At 46.6% G+C, this 27,351-nt stretch overlaps 1 protein-coding gene and 1 long non-coding RNA gene across 2 annotated transcripts; one reads left to right on the top strand and one right to left on the bottom strand.

Moving 5' to 3' along the window:
* Positions 1-1,923: 1,923 nt before the first annotated feature.
* LOC141508789 (uncharacterized) lies at positions 1,924-25,661 on the bottom strand. Its single transcript, XR_012474499.1, has 5 exons — positions 25,062-25,661; positions 21,175-21,247; positions 18,973-19,069; positions 11,794-11,983; positions 1,924-2,691 (listed from the first exon to the last, which is right to left on the bottom strand). It is a non-coding gene; the product is annotated as an uncharacterized LOC141508789 (long non-coding RNA).
* Positions 25,662-25,799: 138 nt separating this feature from the next.
* MARCKSL1 (MARCKS like 1) lies at positions 25,800-27,225 on the top strand. Its single transcript, XM_074217710.1, has 2 exons — positions 25,800-26,025; positions 26,421-27,225. Exons 1-2 carry the CDS (start codon positions 25,948-25,950, stop codon positions 26,844-26,846), a joined length of 504 nt encoding a protein of 167 aa, XP_074073811.1. The 5' UTR covers positions 25,800-25,947; the 3' UTR covers positions 26,847-27,225.
* Positions 27,226-27,351: the final 126 nt, after the last annotated feature.

The raw sequence follows: 27,351 nt of genomic DNA, 5'->3' as shown, positions 1-27,351 counted from the left end.
TTAACAGCACAGCCCAGGGTCAGACATTGGGTCCTCATTTCTTTTTTCTTTCTTTTTTTTTTTTTTTTTTTAGGATTTTTCAAGGCAAATGGGGTTAAGTGGCTTGCCCAAGGCCACACAGCTAGGTAATTATGAAGTGTTTGAGACGGGATTTGAACCCAGGTGCTCCTGACTCCAGGGCCGGTGCTTTATCCACTGCCACCTAGCCACCCCTGGGTCCTCTTTTCTTCTGGGATTCCTCCTCTGCCACTCCTCTCTCCCTCTCCGGGTCATTTCCCCTCCCTTGTCCATGCTTCCTCTAAGAACCCTTTTTCTGGGGATTCCTTTCTATGTCTCGTTCTGCCCCCCCCTTTCTCCTTGTCTCTGTCCTTGTGCTTGCTTGCCCTGGGATAGCGGACAAGTCGGAATTGGAGCAAAGAAAGTGCCCCCACCCCGGGCAAGCCTCTCTGAAGAGTCTGGTGGGGGCTTATCTGCCAGGAGAGAGGGGGGTGGGTTGGGGGAGAACTTGTAAGTGGGGCAGGCAGCTCCCTCCCTTGCTTCCTCTTTAATTCTGCTGACGCTTTGGGCTAAAAACACCCGAGGGGGACCGCAGGGGGAGTATCATCTTCCCCAGCCCAAGACTAAAGGGGCCACGCAGACGGAGGCCACAGCCAGACTACAGGGCCAGAGGCACCATGATCTTCCCAGAGGCCACACAGTTTGTGGTCAATTATTTGCTGAACCGGTGAGAGAAAAGGTGGGGGGGGAGGTACCGGGACCCAGGGGTACTAGATGGGCATCCCATGGGCTTTGAAAGAAAGGCTCCTGATTCGGATTTGAGTGGGAAGGGGACCTTATTGAGAGGTTGAGGTGGGGGGAAGGCTCCTGGGGGACCCCGATTTTGGGTCTGACATTTGTGGGAAGGGGACATTACTGAGAGACTAAGGTGGGTGCCAGGGTACTGGGGGATCCCGATTTGGAGTCTGAGAGGTGGAGGAATGTGCTCTTGTGAGGACCAAGGGAGATTCAGGGTGGTCGCCCTGATTTATGTCCAAGATGTGGGGGGTGGAGGTCCCTGACTTGAGGGTCAGAGATTTCCAGATGGGGCTGAGAGTGGGAGGGGCTGGAAGAAGCGACTGAAGGATGGGGGGGGGGGGGAGAAGCGTCCAACACAGGAGGAGCTGGGGGAAGGGGGTGAGGTTGGCCCCCAAAAGGCGGGACCCAGCTGTGAGGTGAAGGAGCCCTGCGCCCTCCTCCCCGCTAGGAGACCCCGGGCGACACCCCGGCACCGCCTGGACCAGGAACTCTGCTTCTGGGGAGTCCGAGGGCCGCCTGCCCCCGAGCCTGCCAGTCGCCGCAGCCAGGGCGACTTCTGGCTGAGCCCCCAGCGCCGCTGGCCCTCGGGGGCCTCGTGGCGCTGGCCCCGGCGCCGCCTGCTGCTCCTGCCCCCCGCCACTGGGCTGGCCGACGTGCCCTCGGCGCGCTGGCCAGGGTGCTTCTCCGCGCGTCCCAACCTCCTGTGAGCCTAGCGGGCTGACCTGGGCGGGCTGGGACTGGGGGGAGGGAGGAGGTCTGCGGGGATGCGGGTGGGTCTTGGGTTAGGGTCTCTAAGGAGAGGGGCCTAGGAAAGGCTGAGTGGTCGGACGGGGGGGGCAGCTGAGGAGGGGCCTTGGAGGGAGGGGAAGGAAGTTTTAGGAGGGGGGATGGGGAGGAATGGAGGAGTTGGCCGGGTGCGGCCCTCCAGAGGCCCAGGGAGGGGGCGGGTGGTTCTCCCACCCCCCCTCAGTACGTCCCCCTCCTTGCAGGTGGAAGCACCGCTGGCAGTGTCTCAATCACGAATTTCTGGGCAAAAGGATGAGACACCTGATGCCCTTGTACCTGTGATACTGGAGGGGCAGAATTCAGGTGGGAACCAGAGGGCTGGGGCTAAGCTGGGGCGGGGTCTGATGGGGGGGGGGGGCTTTTGGAAGGGATTTTAATATTGTCAGGGGCAGGCGGGATTTAGGGAGGGTGGAATTAATTGAACCTTTCTGCAAACATTAAGCACCGCCTGTATGTGCTGGGTTGGGGTGGATTTGGGACTGGAGTGAGAGAAGACACAGTCCCTACCCTCACTGAGTCTAGGAGGGGAGAGGACCCGGCAGAGCCCGGTAGAGCTCAAGATGGCGGGGAGGGGGAGTGTCAGAGTCCTCTGTGAGGTCTGGGGGAACAGGACTGAATAACTTAGGGGGGCTCTGGAGAGGCATCCTGGAGAAGGCATCTTCGGAGTTGAGGGTTAGAGGGCAAGTGAGAACAATCCATCCAGGAGGGAGGAGGCAAGTAGAGATGGTCCTTGTTGAGGATGGAATCAAATCACTTCACTCCACTTCAATCACTTCACTTCAGGAGAGTTTTTCCAGTGTTGGTCCAGAAGTGGTTTGAGGTTGGGGTAGGAGGACTGCAGAGAAACCTCCAGAGCGCTTTCTGGCCTCAGGACTAATGACCAAGACCTTGGCTGGGTCCCCCCCACACACACACACACACACCTCAAATTTCACTGAGTCTTGAGTGACCCTCTAGCACTGAGACCTGGGGAAAGCAAGTCAAGAAATGATGTGATGCTCAAGCAATCCATGTTCTTCTACACCCATGGTAGGGAAGACTTGGAAAAAGAAGACACCTCTGGATTGCCCCCTTCCCACTCCTGGTCAGCTTCCCAGTTCTTGTGTCCACCTGTGTAGGAAGAGAAAGACAGAGCTGAGATGAGTTGGCAACTGGGTCATTATTAGCCACTTTCTAGGATTAGCCCCCCCCTCCCTCTTGCTGGACCCAAGATCCTAAAGACCTCTAGAGCCATGAACCTGGGATAAATCCTGTGTGGGATGATGGTCCTACCATGATGTCTCAGCGTTGATTTTGTAACAAGTCCAATCTGGACCCATGATCCTATGTTGATCTCATGTTTGACCCATAACATGTCCATGGGGATCCTGGTGATGTCACCTGAGATCTATGAGGAGGTTCCCCCACTGTCCACACCCACTGCCCTGGTTCAGCTTTACAGCTGTCCTCCCTTCCCAGCTTTTCCTCCAAGTCCCCACCACAGACAACTGGACGGTGTGCAAAAAACCCAAACAAAACTGGGTTTGAGTGTCAGCTCCAAGAACACAGATCAACCTGGAATTTGGAATCAGAGGACCCAGCTGGGTTCAAAGCCAGATTAGGACACCACTCTGGGTGACCTTGGGCAAGTAATTTAACTCTCTAAACTTCAGTTTCTTCATCTGTAATAGGAGAAGACTGGACTAGACAATTCTTCAGTAGTCCAATTTGAAACAACCCTGGGGAGAGGAAGTGTTGCTGTCCTTGCTTCTCTAGGCACTTGTATCTTACCTTGGAATCTCATGGTCATCATTTAGCCCCAAAACCCCTCTCTAATCCAAACACATTAGACTTGGGTGCTTTGAGAAAGAGGGATTTTGGCTTTAGTCACCAACTGCTTCTGAGAGTTTCTGAATCTCCTCCACCTCTCCCACACACATCCCTGCAAAGCTCACTCTACCTGGTCTTTGGTTCAGTCAATCCTTCCCCATTCCTAAGGCTACTCTCAGGCTCTGTTTGACCAGTGTGAATGTCTCTCTCAAATTGATGAAGATCTATCATTTGGAAGACAAGAGGATTCAGGATTCCTGATTGGTTATAGAAAATCTTGGAACTAAAATTTCCTAGAAGCAGACTAGATCCACCCCATTCTCATCTGATTCACCACAGTCTAGAATATTAAAACACAGAACATTAAGATCCAAAACATGGACTATGTCCAGTTTTTTGAAGATGAACTGACAAACAGTAGGATATCCAGAGAAAAATGACTAGGAGGGTAACAGGGTTGGTAACTTATGCCACAGAGTAGTTTCCATTTGGTTGAGAATCCTTAGCAATGGTTCAATGTGTTCAGGCTAAAAATTATTTTAATAGTGCTTTAAACAGTAAATAATTGCAGAAGTAGTATATCAAATTATTCTGGAAGTTCACAAAATATTTGTTGTTAAAAGGGATTCGCAAAACAAAAAACATTGTGAACCATTGTCATTGGAAAACAGTTGAAAAAAAACAGGAGCTTTTGAGCCTGAAGAAGATTGCCAGGAGACATTAAATGAATAGAAAATACTTAGAGGCAGAGTTAGGCTTCATATTAGTAAAACCTTCAGGATTGTTGAAAAGTAAAACAATCTGCTTGTTGAAGTAATAAGTGAGGTCATCCAGCCTCTGCTTATCAAGGCTGAGTGGAGGGTGATAGGATCATAAACTTGGAGATTCCTGTCCAAGTAATGGGTGCTCTCTGAGATCTCAAATTCTGTGATTCCAAACATAAAATGAAAGTTAAGGCCTCACAGATAGGAGGAAGCCTAGAAGTGATACTGGTCCAACCCTTTCTTTTTATGTAGAGGAAACTGAGGCCCAGAGAGAAGGGTCTTGTCTGAAACCACACAGTTTTGGGTATTCATAGCATTCCAACATTCTCTCCTAGGCAATGACTACAGCTGCTCTCCTAAAGAAGTCACCATGTTGGGTGACATCCCTGCCTCTACCTCTTTCCCAAGCCTTATTGGAAAGCAGTTTGTCAGCTGGGTCATCTATAGGCCACATGGATAGAAAGCAATAAATTCTACATTGGTTTAAGGAAAGTCAGGGCATACATGTGGTATGAGGTGACAAATTAGATATCTGCACAGCAGGATCAAAGAGTCTAGCTTTGTCCAGCTTAAAGAATAACTCAGATCTCAAGAGACCAGAATTATAGTCCCAAGATCTGCCACTAATCAACTGTGTGACTTTATATGTTCTGTACCTGAGATTCAGATCCACTGAAGGGGTTGTGACGTATTTAGCATGAGTAGACCCTTTCCTTCTTCCATCCTTGGATGTGGAGGAAAGGATGCTATGCCTACATAGCAATGAGTGGGTAGAGAGAATAATAGGAGATATTTCTGGGAAATCTCTACATTATCTCTGGGGGCTGCTTTTTAGAGTCTGTTCAGGAGGGGTGTTTCTTGGGGTATATGGGAAAGTACTTGGGGTGTTTGGGGTTGTTTCTGAGGGGTGTCTCTATGGGGGAAGGTTTGATAGGTAGTATTTTAGGGACATGTTAGGAGCTGCCTCTGGGAAATCTCTGGAAATGTATCTCATGAAAGACCTCCTAGGAAAAGATCTCAAGATGCTGGGGCAGGGTTCATAATCATTGCATGCTGCCTCCATCTCCTATTATTGAACTGATGGAAGGCTTTAAAAAAAATCCCTTATACTGGTGGGGGAGATGAGACTAACCATGGAAATGGACTTGCTGGGCCAGTCTCATTGCAGGGAGACAGTTCAGGCCATTCCTCTTGCCAAGCTCTGGGAAAGGGGCATAGAAACCATGAGGTAATTAGAAGTCAAGAGGAAGAAATAAAGAAAGCCCTAGAAGAGAGGGACTTGAAGGAAGGGACTGCCCCAGAGGTCAGTGGAATGTCTTTCCCTTCCCCTCACCCCCATCCCCCATCCCCTCATAAAACACACACACTTTCGGTTTTCCTTTGGAGGGACTTTCCCCAAAGGGAAAGTCATGATTGGAAAGTTGGAAACAATCCGGATTCATCACACACACACACACACACACACACACACACACACACACACACACACACACACACACACACACACACACAAACCACCCCTTCCTAGCAGCCCCAGGCTCTAGGGGTTAGGGAGTTGGGAGAGTTGGGAGGAAACTGAAAGTATGGGAGGGAGGCAGAACTCTGAGGGCTGCGGGGAAGGCTGCAGGGTGAGGTCAGAAAGTCCTTCCAGAGATCCTTAGGGAGGAGAAGGGAGAGGGACTCAGTCCCTGTTTCCCAGACAGAGCCATCCACTGACCTCAAACAAGGAATGATAATGTCAAAGCTGTCAGTGTCACCTATAAGATTCCCCTCCTGCCCTTCATGTTACAGATGAGGAAGTCAAAAGACAAAGAAAAGGAAAAATCCCACATCCCAGGTTCAAGTCCCTGTCTTGCCATTACGATGGGGGAAGGAGGAAACTGAGAGCAGAGGGATGAGAAAATGAGTGGGGTAGGAAAAAAGGGGAGTGATACAGGAGCCTGCCATTCAAGACTGGGTCCTAGGACTGAAAATGTGCCTCATCAAGACAGAAGGCAGCAAGACTAGGATCTCTGGTGAAGCAGCCTATTGGAACCCATTTTTACAGAATCAGGGGCCAACCCAAATGTCCATTTCTTTTTTTTTAATTGATATTTTATTTTCCCCTAACATCCATGTCTTGTTTCAGATGACTTCTCCACAAAAACAAAGACTAACATTTACATAGCGTTTTAAGGTTTGTCAAATGATTTTAGATACTTTATCTTATATGAGCTTAAGAACTAAAACCCCTCCAGTGGATACTATAGTTACTGTAGCCTCAATTTACAGAATGGAAACTGAGTCTCAGAGGAAAGAAACACCTACTAAGCTCTTTACAAATATTTTCTTACTTGTTCTCACAATATCAATCCTGCAAGATAGAAACCATTATTATCCCTATTTTACAGCTGAGGAAAACTGAGGCAGACAGAGGTTAAAGTAACTTGTCCAAGATCACATAACTAGTGTCTGGAGTCACATTTGAATTCAGATCTTCCTGCCTCCAGGCCCAGGCACCAAACCATGCCTCATTCTCTATTTTTAAACAGTAGAGTTTAAAACTTGTACAGAACTTTACAATTACATAACCATGGACTTTGAGTTGGAATGGACTTAGAAACCATTTAATTCAACCCCCTTTCATGGATGAGGAAACTGAGACCCCATGAGTTAATCTATTGGAGTTTGAACCTGAGTCCACTATTTCCCATTCAATGCTCTTTTCCTTTGACACCTCCCCAGCCCTAATTCCTCTTCTTATTTGATCTTAAGTAAGAGGTGATTATCCCCATTGGACAGATGGAGACACTAAAACCTAGAGAGGAGAAACTCAAGGCCAAATAGTGAATCGGTGATAAAACTGGGAATGAAGCCCAGATCTCGCAATTCCAAACTCAAGCCCAGGGCTCTTGGCTCTCCCCCAGTCACCTCCCTAAATGGAAAATTTGCTCTTCCTCCCAACTTTGTGTCATTCTCAGATTTGATAAGCACATTTTTGTTTCTTATTAACTCTCTATCATACTCCACACAGTGGAGTGTCTTTTCTCTTCACGTCCCCAGCCTGGCTGCTGTTCCCACTCTCATTTAACAGATGACCTCGCCTATTCTGCTATGAAGATTGAAGCCACCCATGCTCATCTCTCCTCCTCCATCCCTGATGTCCTCTCTTCATCTGCACCCAACTTCTCCTTTGTCCCTGCCTTAGGACAAGGAGGCCATCCTTTTTACTTAATCCTATCAAGCATTTCCCCCTTTCTCATATTGTTTCCCCTCTAAAATGTAAGCTCCTTGAGGACAGTGGCTGTTTCATTTGTCTTTATGTACAATGCCTGATACATGGTGGGTATTCAATAAAGACTTGATTGATTGAATCTCTTATTTATTGACCCTTTCCTTGATGCTTACAGACAAGTCTATTCCTTATTACTTTTTTTGGGGGGGGGAGAAGTTACTTGCCTAGGGTCACACAACTGAGATCACATCTGAACTAAGGACCTCCTGACTCCAAGACCACTGAGCCACCTAGCTCTTCTATCATAAAAGACCTCCAAACCCATATCCTTTCAAACAATTATCCTAATTTGTAGATCATAGATTTTGATCAGGAAGAGACTTCAGAGGTCATCATATGAACCTAGCCTCAGTTGACAGATGAAGCAATGGATGCTCAGAATTCTCACCCAAAGGCCACACAAGTAGCAAATGGCAGAATCAGGTTTTGAGTACAAGGTTTCTGACTCTCAGTCTTTCTGCTGTCCCAAGCATCTTTCACTGCTAATCTCCTAGAGAGAAACCTCTACTCACTGTTTCCATTTCTTCACCACCCATTCACTCCTCAGCACTTGGTGATAAGATTTCTAGTCTCAGCACACCAGTGAAACTGTTCTCTCCAAGGTCACTGATGACCTCAATACCCAAGCCAGTGGCCTTTTCCCAACCCTCATTCTCCACAACCTCTCTGAAGTTTTTAAAACTGCTGTTTGGACCAACTCCCCCTTTAAGATTTCTCCCTCCCTTGGCTACTGTCACACTACTCCCTTTTATCCGAATTATTGTCCCTTTATCATCTCCATTAGTTCATTATTCTCTTGCTCCTTCAGGCCTCAAATTATTATTTAGGTGTCCTTTACATGGAGAGACCTCCTCCCCTTAGATTGAAAACCTCAAATCCTGTGTCACTGTCAAGGTGTCACTGTCCTGTGGCCTTATTAGTCCTCAAAAAGTGAGGTTTATGGGATGTTCAAGAAAGACTAGAGACCTCTGGAGTGAAAACCTTTCTAAACCCTTTTCAAGACCACCCATCCACCTTTGTATCTACATCGGCCACCTTTAGTTAGACTAGGTTGAGGGAAACCAATGGGTCTCAGACCCCAAGGTGAATTAGAGGGCTATTCCCTGGTGGAATAGGCAGATGAGAACAATTTATTGCAATTCCCATAAAGCAAGAACTATGGAGAGGATAAGGTATTTAACCTTCATTACTTCTTACTTGGATAGCCTTAACTTATCCCTTCCTTCCAACTTCCTCTAGGCTCTCTTTTTTGATCTGGGACTTGCTTGCCCATCTCCCTTGCACAACTTGAGACAGATTGGGTTGTTCCTCAAAGCAACAGCTACAATTCTGTCCCTCTCAAGATATTGAGTAACTCTGATGTGGAGGTAGATATACATCTATGGTTTACAACTCAAGCTCCTGGGTCCCCACTAATATGTTTCCCATTTAAACCAAACTGCGAAATGAAGCCATTAGCTCTTAATCATGAAACACTGACTAAATCTAATGCAAGATAATAATAATCATAATGTGACAATCTACCCATAAACCTAAACCATACTCTTCCACCCATGCAGTACAGTGTCTGTACTGGAGAGTGGGCACAAACTCACAGAAACCTAAAAGGCAAATGAGAAGGGAAACCAATGTGTTGTGAGTAGCTCTCCACTGTTGACCTAAGTATCCTTGGTCTCATGAGGGAAGAGTGTGTATCTTGTGTCACCTGTTGGGGGAAGCTAATTCTACTTAGGAAGTGCTGCCCAGTGTTAAATTCCTTTAGGAAACAGATTTAAGCTTGGGATCAATAGAGCTTCCAAGCTCTGCCCTGAGATAAGCAAAGGTATTTGTGTATGCTGTTAGGTTTAGAGGGATTTCTCTCATTACAAACAAGGGTCTGAGGGATTTCTACCTCTCCCAAACTATAGATTATTCATGATAGATAGAGAGCAAAATAAACCAACTAATAATTCTGGTTGTTTCAATCAACTCACAGTGTCAAAGCTCTTCTCCATCAGAGCAACTCCTTGTAACTACTATGGAAACTGTTGGTCTCTATTCAACTGATCTTTGGTTGGACTATGGTTCTTTCATCTCAGCTCTGTCTTGGTCTGTCCCATATGTTCTAAACTCTGTATTCTGATTTCTGAAGTCTCAGGTTCTACGAGTAGTTTCTTCATTGACTTCTTCTTTCTAATTCCTAAGCTTCCTATGCAGTGATCTCCCTCTATCTTAAACTGAGAAAGCTCCACATTCATATTTTTTAATATATGACACAAAAGTCATATTGTCCCATCAACCCAAAATAGTTCTCAAAATTCTTTAAAAAAACAAAAAGTATAAAGTCATTCAGTTCAGCATCAATTCAGTCATGTCTGGTCCTGTGATCTCATTTGAAGTTTTCTTGTAATTTCAAATAGACAAAAAGGAGAGTGATTTGTCATTTCTTTCTTCAACTCATTTTGCAGATGAGGAAACTGAGGAAAATAGGGTGAAGTGACTTGCCCAGGGTCACACAACTAGTAAGTGCCTGAGGCCAGATTTGAACTTAGGGACATTAGCCTTTCTAACTCCAGGCTCAGTGCTCTATCTACTGCATTACCTAGCTGCCCCCAAAAACATTATTAACTCCTGGGAAGCAATGCACTGTACCTATTTTGGGCCATTCATATGTACTTTTGCCTCAGAGCTTCCTATGTTTGTCCTTAAATTTCTCACACAAATGTTCTTATTGCCTCTTTCAGTAACATTAAAAATGCCCACATGAGAAAAGGGTCAGTAACTTGTTATAATTGTATTATGAAGCCTGAGCCTTCATTCTCTCTTCTTTTCAGGTGGCCCTTCACATGTCTATTCAAATAATTTTCCTGGTACAAGTCTGACCAGATTCAACAATTTCAAGTGAATTCCTAATAATAACTAACTTACAGAATAAAATATTACCTTCTTACTTGGACATCTCTAAGAGCCTTCACTATAGCTACAACCTGGAAAGTTTTAATCTGGAATCCACAGAATCATCTGAGGCACCTATGGATCAAAATCAGGAAGTTCCTGTGTATTGGATAGGGGAAAATCAATATTTATTTTCATCATCTTTTGTCTATATTGTTTCCCTCACTTATTTAAAACTGTTATTCTGAGACAGGGGCTCTAAACTCCACCAGACTGCTGGGGAGGGGGGCATAATGTTAAAAGGTGAGGAGACTCTGTTCTTACTTATCTTCAAGCTTATTTCATATTTATCTCTCTTTATAAATTCTAGGGATAATCTTTTGGGATCTTGACCCTCCAAGCTTCCCTTGTTATTATTTAGTTGTTTCAGACTCTTCATGACTCCATTTGGCAAAGATATTGGAAGTGGTTTGCCACTCTGAAACTGAGGCAAATAGTTAAATGACTTGCCCATGGTCTCACACAGTTAGTCTGAGGCTGGATTTGAACTCAGGAAGATGAGTCTCCCTCCCTCCAAGCCCAGGGCTCTATCCTATCCCAATAAGTTATGCATTTTCCTTCCTGCCTTGAATGCACCCATTCCTCATCTCTTCCCATTAAAATCCTTCTTTTAATTCAAAGTTCAGTTTCTACCTCCGCCAAGAAGTCTTCCATGATACTTTCAGTTGAAAGTGATACTTTTCCTCTTGAAATTTCATAAACAATTATCTGTCTCCTTTGCCTCCACTCTGCTCCTATCTATCACTCCCTATCTTCTTTTATTCTTAGCTATGTACTTGTCATGTCTTCCCCTAGGCAGCTGTGAAGCTTCTGGAGGCAGGAACAGGCTCATTTTTTTCCTCTCTATACCCCCAGCATCCATCCTAATCCTTCCCAAAGTGGACAATTGTAAGTTTTTCTTGAACTGAATAAATTGATTGATTCTCTGGCTTTAGCCTAGTCACTGATAAAAACAAACCAACCCAGCTTTCTGTAGTATTTAAAAGAAACAGGACCCTCCAGTTTTGCACCTATTAACCCTCATTCCTTGGGCCCTATCACAATGACTAACTATGAATCCACCCAATTGTAGTATTATCTCTCCATCTTGCCCACAAGACACCTAGAGAGATTGTTGTCAAAGGTCTTACTGACATCCAGGTTTACCAGTAATTCCAACCAAAAAAGCAATAAAGTCAGTTTTGTGTGATCTGTTCTTAAGTCCATTCTACCTCCCAAAGAGTACCTTTTTCTAGGTGTTTGGAAACTACCTACTTTATTAATGAACTCAAAAATTTGGCCTGGAATCAGCCCGAAGTTTGACATACCTTTTCTTGGATTCTACCTTTCCCCTTGTTAAAAATCAGTCTATGAGCTTGTCTCTATTCCTGCAATCTCTCTCTGCTCAAATGTCACTGGTCCTTGAATCACATCAGCCAATTGTCTCAGTACCTGGATCTGGAGACGGAAACCCATGTAGCATAGCTTGGGCTTCTCTAGTCTTCCTTTCCCATTTCATTTCCAACTGGAACTTCCCTCAACAATTCCCAACCTTTCCAAGACTTCCTCTAGAGAAGGCAGAAAAATTGGAGATGGAGATGGAGACATTTCTTTGTTTCCTGCTCAGTAAAGGCCAAGGGCTCTGGAAGAGATAGAAAGTTTAGGTAAGCCAGAGTCCCTGCCTATAGGGATCTAGAAACCTGATAGGAGGAAAAACCAGACACATAATTTGTGAAATGCATCAAAAGCAAAAATAAAGTGCAGTCATATGGAAGCTTATTATCAACAAGGGACTAAAAGGAGGCTTGAAAGGATGAAAAGGAATTAGGGTGGGGGAAGGGAGGAGAAAGATCTATGAGGAATAGTAATGAGAGCAAAAATATGATCATGGCAAAAACAGGGTGTAAATGGGAGAAAACTGGTTTAAAGTGAGTTGGAGGTGGATCAGAAGATAAGAGTACTGGTCAGGAAGTCCTGAGTTCAGATCCAGCCTCAGACACTGTGTGACCCTGAGCAAGTCACTTAACCTCAGATTGCTTTAATCCACCAGAGAAGGAAATAACAAACCACTTCAATATCCTTATCAAGTAAACACCATGGACAGTATTAGTGTGTTATATTCCACAGGGCCAAGCAGAACTGGACATGAATGAACAATAAGTGAGAAGATGGAAAGAGTATGACAAGGACTGAGAGGAGAGGGAGGGACCTGTTTTGGGAAGAGCCTGGAAAATCGGGTAAAGGCATATGAGCTTTACTTGCTAAGAAAAGGGAAGTCAATGAAGGGCTTTGAGTAGAAGGGAAATGATTTGCTGTAGGCATTAAAAAATATTCGGTGGCGATATGAAGACTCCAAAATGAGTGACACCAATAAGCTCTAGCTCTTTTCTCTCAAACCCCACTGGAGTTGGCAGATCAGAAGCTCAGAAAAATCTCCAAAAGCATCTCCTCTTAGAAATACAGGCATGAGGGGTGGCTAGGTGGCATAGTGGATAAGGTGCCAACCCTGGAGTCAGGAGTACCTGGGTTCAAATCTGATCTCTCAGACACTTAATAATTACCTAGCTGTGTGGCCTTGGGCAAGCCACTTAACCCCGTTTGCCTTACAAAAAAAAAAAAAACTTAAAAAAAAGAAATACAGGAGTGGAGGGTGGGGAATCCTAAAAGGCTGAGGGTGTTTTTTTTAAATGATATATTCCAAGAGGCCCTACCAGTGTGCTTTTATCCATTGGTGAGGAAGCAGCTCAGTTCCACAGTGGACAGAACACTGGCCTTGGAGTCAAGAGGACTTGAGTTCAAATACAATCTCAGATACATAATTATCTAGCTGTGTGACCTTGGACAAGTAACTTAACCCTATTGCCTTGCCAAAATAAAAAAAAATTGTCCATTGGTGTAAATTAGGCAGGCAAATTTGAATATCTTAAAAATGGGTAAAATTTACTAAGGGGATAGAATTGGTCCAAACCCTGCCTTAAGTAAAGGGATACAGTGTCCCACAAATTTGTCCAGAGTCCAGGAGAAAGGGCATTTGAACTCAAAGAAAACATCATGATTAACTAATTTCTGTCATTTTATTTGAACCCTAATTAATATAATTTTAAGTCTTACAGAAGCAAAGGAGTAGCTCATAACTCTGGGAATCCTTTTCTCTCCTTTGTCAGGTGATAAATAAATTCCCCTCAGGTGTTTTATGGTTTTTTTCAGGACCTGAACTTAATCCAACCTCAGACTCTTGCTAGCTGTATGACCTTGGGTAAGTCACCTAACCCTTATTACCTCACATCTAGGGCCATCTTCAGTCTTTCTGATTCAATCTGGTCACTGGATCAGATGACTTTGGAGGAGAAAGTGACTTAGCACAGCATCCCCTCACTCAAATCCAATTCATGTGTTTGTCATGGCATCCCCTCCCTGATGGCATGATCTTCAAAACAAAGGACAAACATCAGCAACTTGTTGAAGCCATGAATGACAGTGGAAGGTGAAAAAAATTCCAAATCCTCTGATCCTCTGAAAACTGAGGTCCTGCTTCATCTGGCTGAGGGAGGGGGAGGGGGAGAGAGGCAGAGACAGGGGGAGAGAGGCAGAGACAGAAGGAGCTGCCAAGGAAACCAAAGCCAAGGCTGAGAGGCACTTATCTCCTCTTCACCCTGACCTTCACCTCAGAACTCCCCAGGGATGCTGGGAAGTAGATCCAAATCTCTAGGTTCTGAACTTACTCCTGGTTTTATGCAAGCCCCACAAAACAAGACCAAATCCCTCACCCTTCTCACCTTAATTCATCCAGTGCCTTTAAAGAACTTTTTGCCTTTAATTTTTAAATGATTCTGGATCTGACATTAGGAAGACTGAGTTCACTCAGATGCTTACTAGCTGTGTGACCTTGGGCAAATCACTTAACCATGCCCCCCTCAATTTTCTCAACTGCAAAATGAAGATAATACTAGCCTGTACCTCCTAAAATTGTTTTGAAATCCAAATCAGATGTTTGCAAAGTATTTAGCACAGTGCCTAGTTCATAGTAAATACTGTAGAAAGACTGGCTATCGTTAATTGCTGTTTATCCTTCTACATGGTGAAGTGAATAGAGCACGGCCTTGGAATCAGGAGAATGGGAGTACTAAATTTGCCTGAGACACTTGATTCCTACTAGCTGCATGACCTTGGGCAAGGAGAAAGTGAGGCTGGTGACCTAGCACAGCACCCTTTCACTCAAATCAAATTCATTAGCTTGTCACAGCATCACCTCTCTGATGTCATGGTCTTCTTTGAAAATGAAGGACACACATAGGAAAAATTGTTCTAAATCACTACTTATTAGAGAAATGCAAATTAAAGCATCTCTGAGGTCCTACTTCACACCACTGAAACTGGCCAATATGACCAGAAGGGACAATGATCATTGTTGGAAGGGTGGTGGCAAATCTAAGACACTAATACATTGTTGGTGGAGCTGTGAACTCATCCAACCTTTCTGGAGAGCAGTTTGGAACTATGCCCAAAGGGCAACAAAAATGTGCATCCCCTTTGATCCAGCAATACCACTACTGGGTCTATACCCTGAAGAGATGATGAAAAAAAGGGTAAAAACATCACTTGTACAAAACTATTCATAGCAGCTCTGTTTGTGGTGGCAAAGAATTGGAAATTGAGTGAATGTCCATCAATTGGGGAATGGATGAACAAATTGTGGTATATGTACATTATAGAACACTATTGTTCTATTAGAAACCAGGAGGGATGGGAATTCAGAGAAGCCTGGAAGAATTTGCATGAACTGATGTTGAGCACGATGAGCAGAACCAGAAGAACACTATACACCCTAACAGCAACATAAGGGTGATGATCAACCTTAATGGACTTGTTCATTCCATCAGTGCAACAATCAGGCACAATTTGGGGCTATCTGTGATGGAGAATATCATCTTTATCCAGAGGAAAGAATTGTGGAGTTTAACCAAAAATCAAAGACTATTACCTTTAATTAAAAAAAAAAACATTATCTTATTATGTAATTTTGCTATCTCTGATGCTGTTTTCCCCATAAGGATGTGATTTCTCTCTCATCACATTCAACATAGATCAATGTATACCATGGAAACAATGTAAAGACTAACAAACTGCATTCTGTGGGGGTGGGGTGGGGGAGGGAGGTGAGATTAGGGGGGAAATTTGTAAAATTCAAAATAAAAAAATAAATCTCTTTAAAAAAAGGAAAAAGAAAATGAAGGACAAAACATGTCCTTCTTTCTTGAAGACAGTGACACCACAGGTACAAGACAGAGTCTTGGCATGCAGGAGAATTGGGTGTGAATGAGGGAGTGTTGTGCTGAGTCATTAATTATTAGTAATATTTAAGATATCAGGTCTTTGCTTCTTATCATTTACTTTTAATGAGGTGGGATAATTGATATATATCACTCAATCACCTATCCTACAGGAATTTACAATAGAATTTTTAGATTTGCAGATGGAAGGAAGCTCAGAGATCATCCCACCTGGTTTTATAGAATGAATGACAAAGCATTTATTAATGAATACTACTTGCTGAGGAAACTGAGACCCAGAGGGATTTCTGCCCAAAGTAAATGGCAGAGCCAATATTTGAGTCTACACTCTATATTTTTAGACATACTGTTGTGGACCAGAAAGTAGAATCCCTTAAAACACTATTGTACTAATTCATGAAGGCAAGTTCTGAGGGTCACTATGTGGGCAGAGAGGAGAGGTTGAAGATGAGGATGGATTCTTGTTGGAGGGGCGAATCTATAGGACCTGCCTATGAACAGAAATGAGAAGGGCCAAAAATAATCCAAAGTTGCCAAAGACAAGACATGGAGGCAATGATTCTGCTGGAGAGTTGCAGTTCCCATTATAGCATAGGGAAGGAGTCCTGGGTTTAGAATCAGTTGCTTTTCAACAGTGTCTGACTCTCCATGACCCCATTTGGGGTTTTCTTGGTGAAGATGCTGGAGTGATTTGCCATTTCTCCAGTTCATTTTACAGATAAAGAATTGAAACAAACAAGGGACATGAGCCCAAATCATAGGATCCTGGAACTGGAGCTGGAAGTAATTGAGAGGTCAGCAAGTCCAACACCTTGATTTTACAGAGGAGGAAAATGAATTCTAGAGAGATGAAGTCACTTGAGGAAGGTAATACAGACAATAACCATCCAAGATTTGATTTGAAACTGGATTTTCTGATTGCAGAGTCTGCTCTCTTTCCTTTGTATTCTCTTTCACAAATTTGAGCAGGTCATTTCAGCGCTCTAAACTCCAACTTCCAACACTGCAGAGTATGTATGTATGTGTGTGTGTTGGGGGGTGGTGGTAATCAGACAAAACAGGAATCTCCCAGTTTTAAATCAGTGGGCAAATGTCTATAAATGAATACAAGTGACCTCAACTCCCACAGTCAAGTCTATAAAATGATGAAGTTGGACTAGATGGCCAGAAGGAAAAGTGGGTTTGGAGAAAGTTGTGCTTCCTTCCCTCTTGATCTGTTACTGTGTGACCCATGAACTGACCACTCTGGTTCCTCTTCTTGTTTCAAATTTAGCTTAAAGCAGCCAAACTCTTTTTTTTTTTTTTATCATCCTTAGTCTTTTTCACAAGTTTGTTCTGAGCTCTAGTTTCCTGGCAGGTTTTGTCCTTGGTCCCCAGCCCCTGCTTCCAGTTTTTTTCCTAGTAATGCAGCTCCTCTACCCACTTTAATATCTTAATCTAAATCATTCCAATACCCTCCCTGACATGCTTTTCTTCCTCATCAGGATCATTGGCATTTTTATCCTTGGATTTTCACTGTGGACAATTTCCCAATCTCTCTATGAGCCAATATGGATCCTTTGACGGTAGCTGGGATGACACCTGGCTTTCCTCTGAATACTTCCCATCTGGATTTCTGAGGTCTAAGAGACCTCATCTGACTATACCCTCCTGTATCCCCTTTTCCTAACCAGTCTCTCTCTCTCTCTCTCTCTCTCTCTCTCTCTCTCTCTCTCTCTCTCTCTCTCTCTCTCTCTCTCTCTTTAATATATGAATTTATTTATTTGTTTTTCCAACTACATGCAAAAATAGTTTTCAACATTCATTTTTTGGCAAGATTTTGAGTTCCATGTTTTTCTCCCTCCCTCCCTTCTCTCCCCCCTCTCCTTTGACAGCAGGTAATCTAATAGAGGTTATACATGCATAATTATGTTAAACATATTTCCATATTAGTCATGTTGTGAAAGAAGAATCAGAGCAAAAGGGAAAAAATAAGAGGGGAAAAACATAGAGTATAAAACAAATTTTAAAATTGAAAAATGGTGTGCTTTGGTCTGCATTCAGACTCCATAGTTCTTTCTCTGGATGTAGATGGTTTTCCATTATGAGTCCCTTAGAATTGTCTTTGAATGTTGTACTGCTGAGATGAGCAAGTCCACCACACAATGTTGCTATTTATGTGTGTGATGTTCTGCTCATTTCACTCAGCATCAGTTCATGTAAGTCAGAAAGATTTATTTCCCCTTCTTTATGATCTCTTTGGGAGACCTAGAAATGGTATTCTTGGATCAAAGGGTATGCACATTTTTATTACCCTTTGGGCATAATTCCAAATTGCTCTCCAGAATGGTTGGATTTGTTCACAACTCTACTAATAATGCAACAGTGTCCTACTTTTTCCTCATTCCCTCTCGCATTGATTATTTCTAGTTTTTGTCATACTGGTCAATCATGATAAGTATGAGGGAGTACCTCAGAGTTGTTTTAATTTGTATTTCTCTAATCAGTAAAGATTTAGAGCATTTTTATATGACCATAGATTCAATTTCTTCTTCTGAAAACTGCTTGCTCATATCATTTGACTATTTGTCAATGACATGTATTCTTATCAATTTGACTACATTCTCTATACATTCTAGAAGAGTCCTTTATCAGAAACTATAGCTGTAAAAATTATTTCCTTACTTTCTGCAATCCTTTTAATCTTGGTTGCATTGGTTTTATTTGTGCAAAAACTTTTTAATTTAGCATAATGAACATTATCCATTTTGTATTTTATAATATCTCTTGTTTAGTCATAAACTCCTTACCTCTCCATAGATCTGACAGATAAAATAATTCCTTCTTCTCCTAATTGGCTTATGTTATCACCCTTTATGTCTAAATCCTGAACCCTTTTTGACTTATCTTGGTAGAGGGTGTGGGATATTGATCTATGCCTAGTTTCTGCCATTGTGTTTGCAGTTTTCCCAGGAGTTTTTATTAAAGAATGAGTTCTCAACCCAGAAGCTGAAGTCTTTGGGTTTCATCAGACAGTAGGTTACTATAATCATTTATTACAGTCATGAACTCTTAAGATTTTTGACACATTCACTTTCCCTGCCTAATTTTCCATCATTTCCTCATCACTAACTAGTTCTTCTTTGTTAGCCAAAATTAGGTCTAAGACAGCAGTAGTTTCCCCCTTGTCTCTTCTCTCAACCAAGAGTTGACATTGTCAGCAGAGAGAATCATACATTTATCAAATACGTCATTTTTAGCTGAGTAAGGCTTTGTGTAGCTCTCTGGATAAAAATCTGCCCATCATAGTCATCTCTTGCCTTTTTACACAACCCATGTACAGATCCTCATTATCTCTTACCTGAATTCCACTGGGGCTTCCCCTTCCTAATTCACTCTGCACGATGTTGCTTGTTTAGTCTGACCATGGAACTCCTTTCCTCAAAGATTTTTGGGGGCTGTTAAGGACAGAAAAAAAATACAACCTACTTAGCCAGATGGCTAAGTCTTATCCTTCTGGTCTTATCTCCCACCTTTGTCTTCTGAATAGTTTGTTTCACACAAAATGAATGACTAACTTTTCCTCAGTCTTGTCTGAACTTCTCTTTGTGCATTCACACAGATCTCTCATGCCTCATATGGACTCCAACATTTTTGTCTTCTAAAATCCTCCTTCTCCTCATGACAGAAAAAGAAGACTCTGATGCCTACCTGCAACATGAAGCCATCCCCAATCACTCCTAATACATGTGATCAACCTCCTCAACCCCCTCCTCAACTTCCTCCTCATCTCTCCTGTTCCCCCAAGCATTTCTAACTTGCATTAGTTGACTGCTACTCTTGGAGTCCTCCCAGACTGTAATTTCCTTGAGGACAGGGACCAAGTTAAGCTTCATCTTTGAACTCTCAGAGTCAAGTGGCTAATAAATATATGTTGAACTGAATGGAACATTGGGATCTCTATTAGGAAAGCATCATCTACAATCTTCATAAGGTCAGACGTAGGTCAGTAGAATACTCCAACAATGCTTTCACTTCTGTTTTCCTTTTGGTCCTCACCCATGTTTCACTTTAGGTTTGTTGATTTTTCACTCAGGTGTGTGGCTTCTAAATACACAGTTCAATCCCCTGCCATTAGAACTGGATGTAAGTTAGGAAGTGTGGTTTGTTTTTTTGAAAAGGTTATACTCTTCCATTGCTTGTATTCTAGTACTGAATCCAATACCACTAAGCCTTCACGAAACTCTTGATGTCACATTTGCTGCCTTGAGTAAAAATCTCAAGAATTTAGGGGTTTTTTTTTTGTTGTTTTCTAGTATTGTCTATATGCTGAGCATTGGGTTACAGTTGTGAGGACAACCCTTTTCCTGGTTGGTTGATTCCTATTGAAAACTAGCTGCCTTTGCTTTTTTTCTTTCTTTGTCATCTACCTGATTGCCCATCAAATCTGTTTTGTTGCTGATTTCTTAAAGTTTTTGTGGGGGCAATGGGGTTAAGTGACTTATTCAAAATCACAGAGTTAGTAAATATCAAGTGTTTGAGGCCAGATTTGAACTCAGGTCTTTCTGACTCCAGAGCCAATGCTCAGTTACCCCCTGTCCACCATATTTGTAACTCCAACATTTATCACAGTGTTTGGCAGACAGCAGGTACCAAATAAATGCTTATCCACTGATCATAGAATCAATTTTTCTGAGGACTTTTTCATTTGCATGGCATATTAGGAAGAGTGCTAGACGTGGAGTAAAAATAGACCTGGATTCAAATTCATCCTCTAGAACTTTCTAGTTACATGACAGGAGATTATATTGTAATCTTGGAGATTTTCAAGCTCCTTAAGAACTTGTTTTTAACCATTTTGTATCACCCTTCCCTTGCACCTTGAGCACACAGCAGGTATTTAATAAATGCTTATTAACTTGACCTAAGCCAAGTCATAGAATCCCTCTGAACCTTAGTTTCCTCCTCTGCAAAGTGGATTAGAATAAATACCCATTGGGGCGGCTAGGGGGTACAATGGATAGAGCATCGACCCCAGAGTCAGGAGGACCTGCCTTCAACCTCATACACTTACTAATTACCTAGCTGTGTGGTCTTGTGCAAGCTACTTAACCCCATTACCTTGCAAAAAAACTAAAAAAAAAAAGAAATACCCATCATATCCATCCCACAGAGAAGATACAATTCACCCTGAAAAATTTAGAATGCTCCATAAGCTTTGATTATCATTATAAATTCTTAGAATTGGAAAGTCACATTAGAATCAACCAGAGTCAGAAGGACTCGGACCTTTTTTGGAAATAATGTCCTCTCCTATCCATTCCTGCTCAGCTGGATAGTCTCCATATCAAGCCCCCCCCCCCCCAAACATCCTGGTGTTTATCCCACAACCCCTTGCTCTCCTTTTTCTTCCAAAGTCACCAGTATCAGTGGGAAAAGATGAAGTCCTCTGTTGGCCCCTCAAAGTCTTCAGTTTCCTACCAGGAAAGAACTTCCCAGGTGCTTTTTTAGCCAAATCCCTACCCATGAATCAGCAGGAGAGGAAATCAATATATGTTCATACCTAGGCCATCTGGATGGGCCTTGAATTTTAAAAGTGGAAACCTTCAGAGATTATCTAGTCCAGTCCCCTCTTTCTATAAGCAAGAAAACAAAGTGAGAAAGGGACTTAGCACAGGTAACACAGCAAGAGAATAGTAGAAATAAAATTATCAGTCCATCCTCCAGGCTGTTTCTGCTTCTTGTTATAGGTTTGAGCCTATGCCAGGACCATTAGGAGCCAGTCCCTGATTTCAGGGAATGTCCCATATCCTGGGATGAGACACATTCACAGTTATATTAAATAGGAGAAGGAGAAAGAAATTCAGAGCAGAGAGAAATCACTTCTTGCTGGGAGAATCTAGGGAGACTTCCTGATGATGACACTAAACCTGGAGCTCAAATAATTTCAACTGGCAGAAATGTAGCTAGGTAGATAATTTAGGCAATGGGATGATATAGGTGTGAAAGTGTATGAGGCTGGCAACACCAGGTGCAGCACCAGGTATATCCCCCCCCACTCAAATTCAATTCACATGTTTGTCATGTCACCTCCCTGATGGTATGGTCTTCTTTGAGAACAAAGGACAAACAATATGCAGGCAAGCAAAGGTTGGGAAGATGAGGGAAGGGTTCCCAGAGGCCATATCATTCCTCTGCCTAAGATGCCAGTGGTTCCCCATGGACCTTCAGAATCAAACTTCATCTCCTGATTTTCATGTATGCCCTATCAGTGTTTCCAAGTTTTGGATACATTATTTCTTATACACTCTAGAGTTCAATAAAATTAACATTCTGGCTGTTTCTCACATAGAACACTTCATCTCCTCATCTCTGCCTCTTCAAAACTAAGTAAAAAAAATGCCTTCTCCTTCATGAGGCCTTTCTAGATTTCTCTGGAATCCCCAAAAAGCTGCTAATGTCTTTCCAATAAAAAATGCCCTTTTAGATCTATTGAGTATATTCCTACATGTGTCCCCTCTTCTTATAGAAAGTAATTACACTCTTTAAGGCCAGGAATGATTTCTTTTTGCTCTTTATGCACTTTGACCAAGGTTTGAGGCATAGTAGGCCCTCAACACAGGCTTGTAGATTGATTGGCTGACCTAAAGGGAAGAAGGGGTAAGTCACTAAAAAGATCTTGGTGGCTTCAGATGGTCTAAGAGTGTAATAGACTCCTTAAAGTTCTCTCTGGAGGAATATACAATCTATAGCAAACATAGTGATGTCATTTTGGTCTTCCATAACAAAGCACAAAACCAACCAACCAATCCTTATTACCAATAGCATCAATAGGAAACATATATCAAGTGCCCACTATACCAGGGACACTGTACCCCAATGGAACTGGCAATGCAGAGACCTTCCCTACCCCCACCAATGGTCTGGATCTCAAAGAGCTTCCATTCTAATTCCATTCTCAAAGGAAGGGCACTTAGCCACTGGGATTGGTTTCATGCAGTCCTTGAGTTGAGAGTGAGATTTTTTTTGGGGGGGAGGTCAGTGGGTGACATACCCAGTTCACACATTTGAACTCAGGTCTTCCTGTCTCTAGGACTGGTGTTCTATTCACTGTACCACCTAGTTGCCCCAAGAGTAGGATTTTTAAGGGGAGGTGGACTGGGGTGGTGGGGAGGTGCACAATCTATTTTTTTTTTTGTAAGGCAATGGGGTTAAGGGACTTGTCCAAGCTCACACAGCTAGGTGATTATTAAGTGTCTGGGGCTGGACTTGAATTCAGATCCTCCTGACACCAGGATCAGTGCTCCTATCCACCAAGCTGCCCTGTACAATCTTTTTAAAAGCAAAGAGATAAGAAATAATATCCTAAGAGAGGATGGCAGCAACTTGGATTGAAGAGGACACAAAGGAGAAGATGAAAAAAAGTGGATGGGGGCCAGATGGAGCTTTAAATACTAAATAGAGGGGTTTTCCTTGATCCTTGGAGCAATAGGGAGCCACTGAAAATTCCTGAGCTGGGGAATGACTTGTTCAAACCTGTGGTTTAGGAAAGTCACTTTGGCTCTTGAATGGATTGGAGAAGGGAGAGACCAAGGAGGGAACAGTTTCAACAGCCCATGAAACCATCTGCCAGGCTGTGCAAGAGGCATGATTTTTATCAGTGACAAGGAAATCCTAAATCACTCTAAGAAATTGAAGGAATAATGCTAAGTCTTCCACAGCTAGTGGGGAGCCACAGAAAGCTTCTGAGGGCCAGCATCAGTGGCAGGCAGGCTTTAGGACACACACACACACAGACACACACACACACAGACACACACACAGACACACACACACACACACACACACACACACACACACACACACACACACACACACACACTGACAGACACAGAGGCACTCTCATAGGCAGACACACAGAGGCAGAAACTCAGAGATACACACTGGTAGAAACGGAGCCTGGCGCAGAGTCCCAGAACAATGGACTCATTGTCTGAGCTGGGGCCTCCGCTACAGACACAGGTTGGAAGAAAGAGGCCCCGGGGGGAAGGGGTTATTGCCCCCTCTTTCTCTCCCTCCCACAGTTATGCCCCACATCGGAGGCAGCTAGGACTCCCACCACCCTCTCCTCAGCTGGTGGGGAAACTGAGGCAGCAGCACCAGATTCAGCCACGGGCATCGGGGAGACGGAGAGGGATCCCGATTGCCTTGGGGGGCAGCAAGCTGATACTAAGTTACAGTCCCCACGGGGACAACGGCAGTGGGAGGGAGCACCCAGGGCTGGGGGCAGGCATGGCAAGCCTCCTCCTCAGCGACGGGGACCACTCCTCAAGCTTAGAGATCCCGGCCCGGGCACCCCCGCCCCGCCCCAGGGGAGGCTAGGAATGCTCCCAAACCCCAGCCCTCTCAGCGCCCTCCTCCAGCCCGGACCCCGGAGTTTCCCGACTGTGGCAATGCCGGTCAGGCATTAGTCATCGCTTTGGGGCCCCCGAGAATGTCCCCAGGCCAGAGTTCAGCTGTCCTGGCCCGAGTTTGCCCGGGCCTCCGGAGGTGGGGGTGGGGAGGGGAGCACCCGGGGAGGAAACGGAGGCAGAGCTGGCCGACCCTGACACACCCCACGCCAACTCCCGTCCCCTCCTGGTGGGGGCCAGAACTCCTGGGACCTGCAAAGGGCGGTGCTTCGAACCGGGGTCCCTCCTCCCCTTCCCCTTCTAGCTTTGGGGAGGGGCTGAAATGGGGAAGGGGGTCGGGGGCTGGCCTTGAGGGGACCCAGGTCCACAGGTTGACGAGTTTTTTCTCAATCTGGTTTCCACATAACATGCACCAGTTTCGCCATGAGCAGCCCCAGGCCTGGGGTGGGAGGTCGCCCCCAGGACTCAGGGGCAGGAGGGGGCTGCCCTGGTCTGTACTTTGATGGTTATTAGAAGATGTGGAACACGGGGAGGGGGTGGGGGAGGGGATGTTGCTTCTCAGCTGAACAAAGACTCTAGCTGGGGGGGGGGGGGGCCTGAGGAATATCTTCCTGGACCAGAGAGAGAGAGAGAGAGAGAGAGAGAGAGAGAGAGAGAGAGAGAGAGAGAGAGAGACCCCTGCTCTGGGCCAGGAAATGGCTCAGGGGATGAGAGCAGGAATGGGCACAGATTCTCCAAGCCTCGGAATGTCTTAGCAGGAAGAGATCTCATTGTGCAGACCTGGAAACTGAACTCTTCCCCCCACCCCCACCCCCAAAGGAAGGGACCCACGCAGGGCCACCAGAATTGGTGGCAGAGCAAGGAAGGACAAAAACACAGCATTCCTGACTTGAAGGTCAGAGGAAATCGCGCCTGGATGGAAGTGGCCAGCTCATGTCCAGGGCCCCCCAAATTCTCTCTAGCTAAGAGCAGGGGCGATAGCTTTCTCCCCCAGCTTTGTGCCGATGGACTCCTCCTCGTTTTTCTAAGGGCATCTTACCTTGTGAGAGGTAAAGAAGGCCCCGTCAGAACTAAAGAGAGAACTTGGGAGTCCTTGGGAGATGGGGGGCTAGTTCCTGCACGACCTCCCCTTCTCTGTGCACGTCATGGCGACCCTGGGGCCAGAGGTGCTTCGGTGAAGGGAGGAGGCCCGTCCCTGCTCTTGCCAGAATCTTCACCCCCCTTGGACACAAAACCCAACAAGACTCCAGAGAAAGCTGACGTGTCCTCCCCCCACCAGATTCCGTCTCCCTCACTGATGCCCCCACTTTTTCATAAAGGTCCTCCAGGCCGCCACCTCTCCCTGCGAGCATCCTTCATCCTGTCCTTCCCTCGGGAAGCCCAAAGGGCCCCCGGATCTGGAGGGGATCCTCTTCTCGCAGCGACTCTCAGCTCGCTTCTCTTTCCCAACTCCCCCCCACCCCCCGCCTCAGAACGTTGCCGCCCATCTGGGCACTTGAGGAGCCCCCCGAAGTGATCTCGACCGATGCCCCCCGCGGGCGCAGTCGTGACCGTCACGCCCAGCGCCCGCTCGCACTTTTCTCGGGCTTTGACTCGGGGGGCGGAGGGGCGGGGGGCGGCCGCGGGCGGCGCAGGTGGGGGCGCCTCCGGCCCCGCCCCCGGCCCCGGATTGGGCCCCGATTTAAATGGCCGGCCCCGCCCCCCCGGGCTCGCGGCGCTACTTAAGCGGCGCGGCGGGCGGCGGGCGGCATTCCGGCGCGGAGCGCAGCGGCTGGGCACGGGGCCGCGTCCTGCCCCCCCGCCCGCACCCCCTGCAGAGCTCGCCGGGCCCGGGGCCGCAGCGCCCGGGGCCGCCCCCCGCCGGGCCAGCCTCCCCCGCCCGCCCTCGGGGCGCCCCGCGCCGCAGACCCCCGCCCCCCCCGACCATGGGCAGCCAGAGCTCCAAAGCGCCCCGGGGCGACGTGAGCGCCGACGAGGCGGCCCCCGCCAAGGCCAACGGACAGGTGGGTGCGCTCCCGGGCCGGGCCCCGCGGGCCTCGGGCTCCGTGCCCTCCGCCCGCCGGGCACGCGGCGCCCCCTCCCCCTCCCCCGCGCCTTTTGTTCTCGGCTCCGCGGCGGCTCCCGCGGGCGGAGGCACAGGGAGGGGGCGCGGCCCCGGCCCGGCCCGGCCCGGCCTTTGTTCGGAACCGCGGCCCGGGCGCCCCGAGCACAAAGGCCGGGGAGCCCGGGGGGCGGGGGGGCGGCGCGGGCGGGGGCGGGGGCCGCATCCAGACAAAGCGGGCGGCGGGCGGGGAGCCCCGGAGGGCCGCGAGCCCCGGAGGGCCCCGGGCCCGGGCCGGGGGGCGCCCCCTGGCGGCCCCGCCCGCTCACGCCGCTGCCCTGTGCTCTGCCCCCCCAGGAGAACGGCCATGTGAAGAGCAACGGAGACGCGCCCGCCGGGGCCGGGGCCGAGCCCGCCCCCCCGGGCCCCGCCGAGCAGGCCCAGGCGGCCCGGGCCGGCGGCGACGCCCCGGAGCCCTCGGGCCCCGCGGCGCCCGGCGAGGCCCCGGCCGAGGGGCCGCCCAAGGAGACGCCCAAGAAGAAGAAGAAATTCTCCTTCAAGAAGCCCTTTAAGCTGAGCGGCCTGTCCTTCAAGCGCCACCGGAGGGAGGCGGGGGGCGACTCGGCCGGCTCGTCGCCCACCGAGGAAGGGGCGGCCGCGGCCGAGGCGCCGGGGCCCGCGGAGGCGGCCCCCGCCGACGACACCAAGTTGGAGGAGCCGGCGGCCGAGGGCGCCCCGGAGCGGAGCCCCACGCCGGGCCCCGCAGGCGAGCACAAGGAGTAGCCGGGCCGGGCGGCGGGGGCAGGGGCAGCTCCCGAGGCAAGGACTGCGCCCGCAGCCCCGGGCAGAGCCGCCCCGCGCGCCCCCCCGCAGCCGGCCGCGTCCCGGGCCGGGCCCCGCCGGCTCCCCGCTCCAGCTTGTGCGCCTGCTGTGTGTTCCTTTTGACTTTGTAGGGGGGCGGAAGGGCTCCGGGGGGAGGGGGATCTGTATAATGTGAAGCAACTTCAATGTTTTTTGTCTCCTTTTTCTTCATTTGTAAATAATTTTTAATGGCCAAAACTAAACTCGTGTGACTTTTTCTAACTGCTAAAACCAACCTCCCATCTTGGGTTGTAACTGTAACATTTGGAAAAGGAATAAACGTCAGGCCCTGTTGTGATGACTTGAGAGAGTATGTCTTTGGATGGGGCACCCCCCCCCACCCCCTCCTGGGCAGGACGGCCACCAGCCCCGTTACCCATTGCTTCACCTCTAAATCCTACTACACACTGTAATGAATGCTACTCGG

This window comes from Macrotis lagotis, chromosome 1, assembly GCF_037893015.1.
Source record: "Macrotis lagotis isolate mMagLag1 chromosome 1, bilby.v1.9.chrom.fasta, whole genome shotgun sequence".
NCBI lineage: Eukaryota > Metazoa > Chordata > Mammalia > Peramelemorphia > Peramelidae > Macrotis > Macrotis lagotis.
The sequence above is the reverse complement of the archived record's forward strand: the minus strand, read 5'-3'. Positions and strand labels throughout refer to the sequence as shown.

What these genes read in the sequence shown, in the direction of transcription:
- MARCKSL1 (XM_074217710.1), top strand. Translation starts at nt 25,948, where the DNA reads ATGGGCAGCCAGAGCTCCAAAGCGCCCCGGGGCGACGTGAGCGCCGAC. An exon ending in CCGCCAAGGCCAACGGACAG is followed by an intron (nt 26,026 to 26,420) that starts GTGGGTGCGCTC and finishes CTGCCCCCCCAG; the next exon opens with GAGAACGGCCATGTGAAGAG.